Here is a 12,074-nt window from a genome sequence, read left to right as displayed (position 1 = left end):
GTCTGAAGCATTACATGTCAAAAAACTTCTTAAAGAAATAGGTATATACGTAATTATAATGGAACGGCATTTCCCAGCATATTATGGGATGCTGCAAAAGCTGTTATTAGGGGTAAATTAATTGTGTGGTCAGCCCAGAAAAAAAGGAAAAAAGTACACAAATTAAGGACTTGATTGAAAAGTTAAAATCTTTGGAAAATGAACACATGGAGTATAATAACATAAATGTCTTAAATCAGATCCAGGATACAAAACAAACTTTAAATAACCTACATGAAAGGCAAATGGAGAAGAGAGTTAAATTCATTAAACAACATTTTTATGAGAATGGCAGTAAAATCTAAGAAATTATTGGCCTGGAGAATTCACAAACAACAAGCTGAGAGATTTATATATAAAGTTAAAGAGCCCCAGACCAACAAGATATTTCTCAAACTGGAAAATTCCTTTGAAATGTGTTACACAAAGTTATATGCCCAGCCCCAGGCAGCAGACTGTCAGACAGACAGCTGTATCATATTTTTTAGCATCTTTAGATGTACCATCTGGGGAGATTCAGGAGGAGCAATGCGGATTCTGTCCTGGCCGTGGTTCAGTGGACCAGCTCTTTACTCTTGCAGTGTTGCTGAGGGGTCGTGGGAGTTTGCCCATCCAGTCTACATGTGCTTTGTGGACTTGGAGAGGGCTTATGACTGCGTCCCTCAGGGGGTCTTGTGGGGTGTACTGCGGGAGTTTGGGGTACCGGGCTCGCTGCTATGAGCCATCCGGTCCCTTTATAACCAAAGTGAGAGCTGTGTCCGCATACTTGGTGTAAAGTCACACACTTTCCCGATGGGTGTTGGCCGCCACCAAGGTTGTCCCTCATCACCGATCCTGTTTGTGATTTTCATGGACAGCACAGACGGGGGGAGGAAGGGGTCCGGTTTGGGGACCTCAGAATTGCATCTTTGCTTTTTGCAGATGATGTGGTTCTGTTGGCTTCATCACACCATGACCTCCAGCATCCACTAGGGTGGTTTGCAGCCTACTGTGAAGCGGCCGGGATGAGAGTCAGCACCACCAAATCTGAGGCCATGGTGCTCTGCCAGAAAGCGATGGAATTTTTATCTGAATTTTCAGAGTTTCTATCCAGTTTAGTTCTTAAATGAGATAAAGTTATTATTGTAGGTGATTTTAATATTCATGTTGACAGTGATAATGATTCCCTCACTACTGTGTTTATCACATTACTAGACTCCATTGGCTTCAGTCACAGTGTACATAAACCCACTTTCTGTTTTAACCACACCCTCAATCTAGTTCTGACGTATGGAATTGAAATTGAAAACTTACTAGTCCTTCCACAGAATCCCTCTCTATCAGATCACTACTTAATAACTTTTGATTTCTTATTACTCGAATACAAGCCACTCAGCAACAGTTATTTTACTAGGTGTTTATCAGATAGTGCTGTAGCAAAATTTAAGGAAACTTAATACTATGTCCCTCTGTAACAGAGTTTCCTGTACTGACTTTAAACTCTCCCAAATTGATTATCTTGTCGATAGCGCTGCAGACTCACTGCGAACAACACTCGACTCCGTAGCACCTCTTAAAAAGAAGTTAACAAAGCAAAGAAAGTTCGCTCCTTGGTATAACTCTCAAACCCATAAGTTAAAACAAATATTGCAAAAATTTGAAAGGAATTGGCGATTAACCAAACGGGAAGAATCTCATTTAGTCTGGGCAGACAGTCTCAGAATGTATAAGGTGGGCCCTCCAAAATGCCAGAGCAAGCTATTACTCATCATTAATAGCAGAAAATAAGAACAACCCCCGCTTTCTTTTCAGCACTGTAGCCAGGCTGACTGAGAGTCACAGCTCTATTGAGCCATGTATTCCTTTAGCCCTCAGCAGTAATGATTTTATGAGCTTTTTTAATGACAAAATTCTAACTATTAGAGGCAAAATTCATGACCTCCTGTCCTCAGATAGTACCTATCTAACCTCAAACACAGCTGTAAGACCTAATATATATTTAGATTGCTTCTCCCCAATTTCTCTTCAAGAACTGACCGCAGTGATTTCTTCATCTAAATCATCAACGTGTCTCTTAGACCCCATCCCAACTAGGCTACTTAAGGAGGTCTTTCCTTTAGTTAACACTCATATATTAGATATGATCAATATATCCTTATTAGCAGGCTATGTACCACAGTCTTTTAAGGTAGCTGTAATTAAACCTCTACTAAAAAAGCCCACCCTGGATCCAGAGGTGTTAGCCAACTATAGACCAATATCTAATCTTCCCTTTATGTCAAAGATCCTTGAGAAAGTAGTCGTAGACCAGCTGTGTGATTTTCTCCATGATAATAATTTATTTGAGGAATTTCAGTCAGGATTTAGAGTGCATCATTGCACTGAGACAGCACTAGTTAAAATTACAAATGACCTTCTGATTGCTTCAGACAAAGGACTCGTCTCTGTACTTGTTTTATTATATCTTAGTGTGGCGTTTGACACAATTAACCATCAAATTCTGCTACAGAGACTGGAACACTTAATTGGCCTAATGACATAGTTTCTCTAGATGGCAATGCTCTGGCCTCTAGCACTACCATAAGAAATCTCTGAGTAATATTTATACACACACACACACACACACACACACACACACACACACACACACACATATATACATATATGTATATATATATATACATATATATTGCATTGTTCTTGGTCTCTTGCTATGACTGTTATCTATTTTTTAAGAGCTTGTGATGGGGTGGGTGGGGCCTTGGGGTTGTGGAAGTGGTAGAGCAGTGTGTTTTGTGTTTGTTGTGTATTAATGTAATGTATATTTTGTGTTATTTTTGTATCTGTGTTGGGACCCCCTCAAAAACGAGATGCTGCATCTCAAGGGGCTATCCTAAATAAATTGAATTGAATTGAATATTTGATCAAGATTTGTCTTTTAATTCTCATTTAAAACAAACCTCACAGACTGCATTTTTCATCTGCGTAATATTGTGAAAATTAGGCCTATCCTGACCCGAAAAGATGCAGAAAAATTGGTCAACACTTTTGTTACCTCTAGGCTGGATTACTGTAACTCCCTATTATCAGGTAGCTCTAATAAGTCTTTAAAAACTCTCCAGCTAATTCAGACTGCAGCGGCACTAACAGGAACTAAGAAACAACATCATATTTCTCCTGTTTTAGCTTCTCTGCACTGGCTCCCTGTAAAATCCAGAACTAAATTTGAAATCCTACTGTTAACTTATAAAGCTCTAAATGGTCAGGCTCCGTCATATCTTAGAGAGCTCATAGTGCCGTATTATCCCACCAGAATGGTAAATGGACCTGCATTTGTATAGCGCCTTTCTAGTCATCTAGTGACCACTCAAGGCGCTTTTTTACACTACGAGTCACATTCACCCATTCACACACACATTTATACACTGGTGGCCGAGGCTACCATGCAAGGTGCCACCTGCTACTCAGTTTTAACACACTCACACACCGATGGAACAGCCATTGGGAGCAATCGGGGTTCAGTATCTTGCTCAAGGATACTTCGACATGCAGCCTGGAGGAGCCCGGGATCGAACCGCTGATCTTTCGATTGGTGGACATCCTGCTCCACCTCTGAGCCACAGCCACACAGCAGAACACTGCGCTCTGAGAATGCAGGGTTACTCGTGGTCCCTAAAGTCTCCAAAAGTAGATCAGGAGCCAGAGCCTTATTTATTTTTTCATTTCATTTCATTTATTCCTTTTGACCCCTCCCCGGGGTATAAGGGGCAGACCAAAAAAAATAACATTAATAAATCAGGACAGGCAGCAGCCAATGCACAACAAAATAAATAAAACAGAATTTGTGTACATACATACAAGTCAAAGCAAATCAAGAGAAACTATTCAAGATTTTCTTTAAAAGTTTCAACAAATTTGACAAGACCTTTACTTTTCGAGATGACATTAATTTTTGAAACTTATATTATATACTAATATTTGGATTTGCTCTATAGAACTGTCTGACCAACTTTCTTCTCTCTTTATCAAAAAAAAGAACACACAAGTACATAATGATATTCGTCTCCTCGATTGCCAGTCAAACAAAGAGTACATTTCCGGGGGACATTTTCACAATCATACCTGCGCTCAGAGATAGGTAACTTATGATTTCCACACCGAAACTTAGACAAACAAACTCTTTCGGCAGGTCTTAACATAATCAGATAAAGATCAAAAGTGAAATCAGTTTTAAACAATTTGTAACTATCACATAAAGGGTTACTTTGTAATTTCTCATGCCATCTCTGTAATTCCATGTCAGATAATCTATGTTCAATCATTAATTTTAAATGTTTAGGGTTCATCCGTCCAGCGTCATGCCATAAGTACGATAAACCACAATCATCAAGAATATTTTTAACTTTGGAAATCCATTTACACTGAAAAATATTGTCATCATACAAAGTCTTGAAAACAATAAACACAGTCAAAGAGATTTTTGCTGTATTATAACTAATTAAATGTACCCAAAAGTTAATCATTCTCATGTTTACCTTTAAATCTAAACTATTTCGACCAAACTCTCCATAAATAATACAATTTGCTGTACGTTTATTAACATTAAGTAAACGTTACAAAAAAGATCTGTGAAGCATTTCAATTTGGTCAAGTTTATGAAATCCCCAGACTTCACTTCCATATAAAAGAATAGGCACTATAAGCTGGTCAAATAACTCACATTGTATATCAACAGGTAACTGTAATCTAGTAACTCTGTTTTCCAAGGAGAATAAAGCTCTTTTAGCTAGTTTAACTTGCTTAGCTATTGCTTTATCAAATCGTCCATTAAAATTAAATAACGTTCCAAGATAGTCATACTCAAAAGTAACTTCTAATTTATCTGAACCAAACTTAAATTCTGGGAGTATCCGTAATTTCCCCCTAGAGAAAATAACAACCTTTGTTTTGTCTGTGTTGACAGTTAAATACCAGTTTTTACAATAAGAAGCAACTGCATTTAATGCGGCCTGTAATTCTGAAGGAGTCTCTGCCAGTACAATCGTATCATCCGCGTAAAGCAGGACATATAATTTCAAATATATCCCTATTTCACCATTCATCACATTGCGGCATTCAGTTGAAAAAAGTTGAAGTCCGTTGTACCATTGACTCACATATTTTTCAAAGTCATTTAAATATAGTGCAAACAATAGTGGTGATAAATTATCCCCCTGACGCACTCCTACATTACATACAAATTGTTCAGATAAATCATAACCAGCTCTAACACAAGATTTGGCATTCTCATAAATATTATGTATCACATTTAATACTCTTCCGTTTATACCAAGTGCAACTAATTTAAACCATAGTGATGACCTATCTACCAAATCAAATGCGTTTTTATAATCAACAAAGGCACAATACAGTCTTTTTTTCTCATACAAGTACCATTCAACCAGTGAGTGAAGAACAAAAATTTGGTCAAGGGTTGAAAAGCCTTTCCTAAACCACACACATCACACTATCCAGGCACCGCTGCAATATAAGTGGAGCACAAAGGCTCCGGAGAAGAAGCCGAGTTAGTGACATACAGTATGGCCGAGTTAGCAAGATGCAGCTATCAGGCTCCTCTCCTGTGGAATCATCTTCCTGTTGCGGTCCGGGAGGCAGACACCGTCTCCGCATTTAAGACTAGACTTAAGACTTTCCTCTTTGATGAAGCTTATAGTTAAGGCCGGCTCAGGCTTGCCTTGTACCAGCCCCTAGTTAGGCTGACTTAGGCCTAGTCTGCCGGGGGACCTCCTATAATACACCGGGCACCTTCTCTCCTTCTCTCTCTCTCATATCCTGTTACTGCATCTTGCTAACTTGGCCATACTGTATGTCACTAACTCGGCTTCTTCTCCAGAGCCTTTGTGCTCCACTTATATTGCAGCGGTGCCTGGATAGTGTGATGTGTGTGGTTGTGCTGCTGCTGTGGTCCTGCCAGATGCCTCCTGCTGCTGCTGCCATCATTAGTCATTAGTGATACTTCTACTGTTATTATACACATATGATTATTGTCACATATGTATACTATCAGATATAAATATATACTTTCAACATATTGTACCACAATAGCCAGAATTATATTTATATTATTACTTTCATTAATGTTGTTGTAAGCTGTTACCGTTACCATTTGTCCTGCATCCCTCTCTGTCTCTGTCTCTCTCTCTGTCTCTCTTTCTGTCTCATTGTGTCATACGGATTACTGTTAATTTATTATGTTGATCTGTTCTGTACGACATCTATTGCACGTCTGTCCATCCTGGAAGAGGGATCCCTCCTCAGTTGCTCTTCCTGAGGTTTCTATCATGTTTTTCCTGTTAAAGGGTTTTTTGGGGAGTGTTTCCTTATCCGCTGAGAGGGTCCAAAGGACAGAGGGGTGTTGTATGTTGTAAAGCCCTGTGAGGCAAATTGTTATTTTTTGGTATTGGGCTTTATAAATAAAATTGAAATTGAAATCACTTGAGGTATGTTTGTAACAATGCTAATGGGAAATGACAAAGAAAAGATGGAGAGAGACAAGGTAGAAAGAATAATAAATAACGACATGCAATGATGATGTTGATGGAGGATGTGGGTGTTTTTAGTATTGTCAGTTTGTAAATTGACCATGTAAGGCTGCTGGCCAGCATGCCGGGGAGGTGGTGGGACCATAAAACAGGCTGGATTATTATCGCTTCACAGAAACGTTTCACCACAGCCACACTAATTTAGGCAACAAAATCACAGTCTCCCTCCAACTCTCTGTCAGATTTGGGTTTACCAACTGCTCAGTGCGAACAGAGACAGAACTGTCACCTACTTCTATGTGTCTTTATAAACCAAAACGTAACTTGAAATAATGTTTGCGTCTCCCCCACCATGGGTCTGATAATTCATTGAAAGAAATCTGACATGTGGTTTGGTGCTGCAGGAACATACTGTGCACAAAGAGCTCAAGAGGAGGAGTGGAAGAGTGCGGAGCTGCAGCCACTGCATCTGTCTGTTCTCTGGGATCAGTAAGAATATGCTGTAAAGCCCTGTGAGGCAAATTGTGATTTGTGATATTGGGCTTTATAAATAAAATTGATTGATTGATTGATTGAATATTCAAAGCATATTTAGAAGATAATTGCGCAATAAGCAAGCATTTTGGCTTGCACAATGCGACCAGATGTAGTAGAACATCCTGGTATTTTCAGTATGTCAAATGCAGTATGCTATGTACTGGGACATACTTAATCTTTTTCTGGCATTCTGAATGGTATGGTGGGTATACTTAAGTTTGTCACTTTTCCACTTGTCACTTGTAACGGCTCGCCCCGCTAAACAGGCTGAGAAAGGAAAGTCAGAGGCAGAAAAGGCTGCGACGAAAAAGGCTTTGGATAAAGCGAGAGGACAAACCAGACATCAACATCCGTGCAGCCTGAAAAGTGATGCAGAGGTTGCTGTCTTTCTGTTGGACAGGTAATTATTTGTTTGCTTCGGGGGGATTTGTTATTTTACTCGGCTCTCCTCTGCCCTGCTGACTGCAGGATGCGCGTTCAAGCTTGTGTGGGACCGTGGCTTTGGACGGAGCACTGACGGGAGGGGGAGGAGAGGGCGGAGCTTAGAGGAGGTGCCGCTTTCAAATCTTGCTAGCTCTCCAACATTACCAACTATGGCTTTAACTGACTGAATAGTTGCAGATAACTTTTTTGTCTATCAAAATATAGGTTAATTGGCTAATCTTTTTGTTCTAGTAAACAGTGCATACTTAAAACCTGTGTAGCATTACTATGTACAGCCTTATCTATGTCTTATTTAAATAACTAAAATTAAAACACTGCGGTTGTATGTCTTCACGCTCCAGTCAAGTTTCTCGTACAGTTTACATCCCTGTCTGTGAAAACATGGATGCTTCACACCCATTGTGCCCCCAACAACACAAAATATCTACGTATACAATCAACACAGTTTAAAGGTGGACACCCAAGATTAGTGTCACCAATTCAGTATCTGACCAAATGTCTCCACTGCTGTCCCCGAGATGTGACGTTGAATAATGGCCAGAAAAGTGTTTTATGCAAAACATTATGATGTCACAGTGAAACTGACCTTTGACCTTTTGGATATAATCTGTCACTACTTTGCTACTATTTTATCCACTTAGACATTTGTATGAAATTTTGTCACAATTAACATAAGAATTCTTATAGCCAAAAACATATTTTGTATTATCTTTGACCTTCAACCACAAAATTCTAATCAGTTTATTCTTCAGTCCAAGTGGACGTTTAAAGAAATTCCCTCAGGGTATTCTTGAGGCATCACATTCACAATCATGAGACAGATGAGGTCACATAGACTTGACCTTTGACCTATGACCATCAAAAGCTAATCAGGTTATCTTTGAGTCCAAGTGAATGTTTGTGCCAAAATTCCCTCGGGGTATTCTTGAGTACGTCCGGACAGACAACCCGAAAAACAATGCTTCCAGCCATGGCTATCACTGGTGTGGAAGCATGAAAAAAAAATACAGACACACTTTGTATGTTTGATTAAACAGAAGGACCTTTAATTGAACAATAATAAAGGCACAAGACAGAGGTCTCTTTGCTTTTTTTTTGGTTCCATGGCTGTAGCTTTTTTTGCCATGTGCCAGTTCTCCACATTTGTAGAAACTACAAATTCCTGAGCAAGCACGGGGCACTGCCTAGATCTATGCATCAGTCATAGGAAACAGAAAGTATCTGGCAAACAGTCCCTTAGGTCTGGCTTCACAGTAGGCCATGTACAGTCTACTGTTTCTCTTTATCTCATACTCTGCACACCACCTGCCATGCCATGTGTAGTATTTAGAATGGATTGGATAACATAAAATAATAATTTTCAACAACAACAAGGGAGCAATGCCTTGACTATAAACAATGTTAACCATTTAGAAATGCAATTAAATGACAGTGAACCATTCACAGCACAGGCAGCAAATCATACAAATAAAATTGTATAAAAATAATCTCTTAAATAAAACATAAAGCAAAAACAACACACAAAACAGGAATGTTTGATGTACATATATGCGCTGTCATGGTTGCTAACAATCGATCAACCTGAAAGCCCATGGACTTTATGTCCATCACCATAGGTACAATTCCACTTCCTCTAACTTGCCTTTGTGCCATGTCACATTTTTAGTCCCTTTTAGGGCAATGAAACAATATACTAGGACAATGGACCAAAACCATACTATATTGCTGAAAACCTGATAGCAGAGGACTAACATAAAATATTTTACGCATTACTTTTATTAAAACAGGATTTTGTGGTTTAGAAATTCCCTGACATAACAAGACATCACACAGTCTACATAATCCCAAACTGTCAAACATACAGTCCTGTTAGCCCCAACACAGTCTACACTAAACTAATTGAATGACAGTGAAAATAATACTCCATATCATGAATGCAGAACGATGCTAATGTATTTACTGTGGTTAGAATGGTTACAAATGCTACTGTATGTCCAACTTGGAATGAACTGAAATGGTCACTGAGAAAAAACTCTTAGAACTACTGAGGTCTAGTTCAGTGGCAGGCCATGACGGGATTTCAGCCTGCTTTAGTGCATATATTCCAGTTACTTACACAGTAAACAGAAATGTACAGACAACAGTCAGAAATAAAAGTGCTACAGTGACAACAATGATAAAGCATGATCAAAACTTCAAAGAAACATTCTAACATAAAGGTAGCAAGGAAACCTTTGTAAGTAATATTTCACTCAGGTAGTTTGCTTTCACGTTTTCAAACTAACTAATCTAAGATGAAGAAACCTTTGTCTAAGAATTTTCCATTTATTGTGTCGAAATTAAAATGCCTCTTTAGATTTATTTTCGAATGGTTCATGATTAGTGTCTGTTCTGCACAGGTTGCTAGTTTTCTCCATTTTGTGTTAAAGAGAAAAACTGACAGGACAACAGGGCATGCAATGTGTAAGACAGACAGTGTATAAGCACAGCAGGCAATGACAACAGGAAATGCGCTGAGAATTATGAATTTGAAGAGATAATTGCAGACTGAACCTATTTATAACTGGTATTAACATGTGTCTTTGGTGATCCAATCACAAGTGGACAGTGGTTAACACAAGTGTAAACTATCACCAAGACACATTGTGATATGATCACTAAAAACACTTGTGCATGCAGATACATTTGATAACATATATTTTGTAGTGTAAATGCCAATGCATCCTGAAGTGTCCCTGACAAGAACAATGTCATAAGTGCAGGACTTGGTGCTTGTTTTGAGTAGGTATCGCTGTGGCTGTAACAGTTCCATGACTCGCCCACCACACCTATGCGATCAGCCCCCTCCAATCATTGGTCCAGATGCAAAACCCTGAAGAAAATGGTAAGTTAGCATTTAGCTAGCAATGAAGTTTTAGGTTAAAAGAGAGAAGGTTAAGGTTAGGGGAAGGGTAATGGTAAGGGTTACATCTTGTTACCTATGAAGCTCAGTTCAGACCAAAGATTCGCGATGAGACAAAACCGTTTTAGAACGTTGCAGAGAAAAGTTCCGGTCTCAGCTCATCAAAAGCCGGCTGATAAGCCTCGTTTCCACCAAGCACTCCACTATGGTACAGTTCAGATTGGTGCTCTGTTTTTCTGTTTCCACTGTGAAAAGTTGTGGATGGTACCAATAGAACCTTCCTTACCGTCTCCATTTTTGGTAACCCCTCTGGTGGCGTACCTAGCACACAGATCTAGTACTAAAAGGCGGAGCTAGAAACACTGCAATCCACTGACTGGTTAATAGTGGATGGTTACTCTTGCTCAGGGCTATAAAATGAAAGGATGTTTTGCTGCCTCTTGCAGCAGCTGTAGACTGAGAAAACATAATAACTCATTGGGCTGACTGCCGACAACTTTTAAGGTGGAACATTTACTTGTAATGTTACTCAATGCATGAGCTGATGACGTGAGTCCATCAGCTTATGCTTAAAGCTTAAATTTCAATATGACAATTTTGACCATTCCATTAGTTTTTTTTGTCTCTCTTGGATGACTTACACATTTAGTAATGACTGTATCTCAAGTGATTAAAGATATATATTATTCTTACCAGATGATATATGAACTGCATATATTCTTATCCTCATTTGGAGGAAAAAAACATTGTGGAGTGATGTTTCTATGGCAACACTAAACCCCTGTGCTTGCCTAACTGTGCATTCACACCAAAAGCTTCATGAGCGCAAGCGGTCGCTCAGGTCGCTGGCATCGCGCTGCCTGGCAGCTCTGGCAGGGTTTGCAGAAGGCTGCCAAGGGGCGGGGCTTTCAAGCTGCGCTGCAGAAGATCTCTTTCTTTCTTTCTTTCACTGTCCCGCCTTGAGAATATTCACGGTCTGCAATTGGTTGCTGCTTCGCCGCCGGCGCTGCTCATTTGCATAAAGTTGAGCTTCTCTCAACTTCACAGTGACGCTCCGGTCGCTGGCATCGCGCTGCTCGCTGCCACCGACGCTCCAGACGCCCTTCGTAGCAAGCGTACATTGAAAATGAATGGCTGCCGGCCGCTTATGATGCTCATGACGCTTTTGGTGTGAATGCACAGTAAGAAGGACTAAATACACAAACCTGCTATTTTTAAATATCCCATCGAGAGACACTCTCACTGCAGTCTGTTCTATTTTGTTCTGAAAATGTTGGCATGCAACCTTGTTCTGTGGACAATAAAGGAGGTGCAGACCTCCCCCTGTGTCACCGTCCATTCATCCATCCATTTTCATCTGCTTATCCAGTGCCGGGTTGTAGGGGCATCAGGCCGAGCAAAGCACCCCAGACATCCCTCTCCCCGGCAACGCTTTCCAGCTCCTCCTGGGGGACCCCAAGGTGTTCCCAGGCCAGACGAGATACAGTCAGGTCCATAATTATTTGGACAATGATACAGTTGTCATCATTTTGGCTCCTTTACACCACTACAATGGGTTTTAAATGAAACAATGAATACCTGCTTAAAGTGCAGACTCTCAGCTTTCATTTAAGGCTTTTTTCAAAAATGTA

At 39.8% G+C, this 12,074-nt stretch overlaps 1 protein-coding gene across 1 annotated transcript in view; it reads right to left on the bottom strand.

Moving 5' to 3' along the window:
- Positions 1-8,565: 8,565 nt before the first annotated feature.
- clcn6 (chloride channel 6) overlaps positions 8,566-12,074 on the bottom strand; it is a 162,676-nt gene continuing 159,167 nt past the window's right edge. The window contains exon 25 of the mRNA XM_050064607.1: positions 8,566-10,413. Within this exon, the coding sequence (XP_049920564.1) occupies positions 10,378-10,413 (36 nt within the window). The 3' untranslated portion in view covers positions 8,566-10,377. The remainder of the gene's footprint in view (positions 10,414-12,074) is intronic.

The sequence above is a fragment of the Epinephelus moara genome, chromosome 16, assembly GCF_006386435.1.
Source record: "Epinephelus moara isolate mb chromosome 16, YSFRI_EMoa_1.0, whole genome shotgun sequence".
Taxonomy (NCBI): Eukaryota; Metazoa; Chordata; class Actinopteri; order Perciformes; family Serranidae; genus Epinephelus; species Epinephelus moara.
Note: the sequence above shows the minus strand (reverse complement) of the source record. Positions and strands in the feature narration are given on the sequence as shown.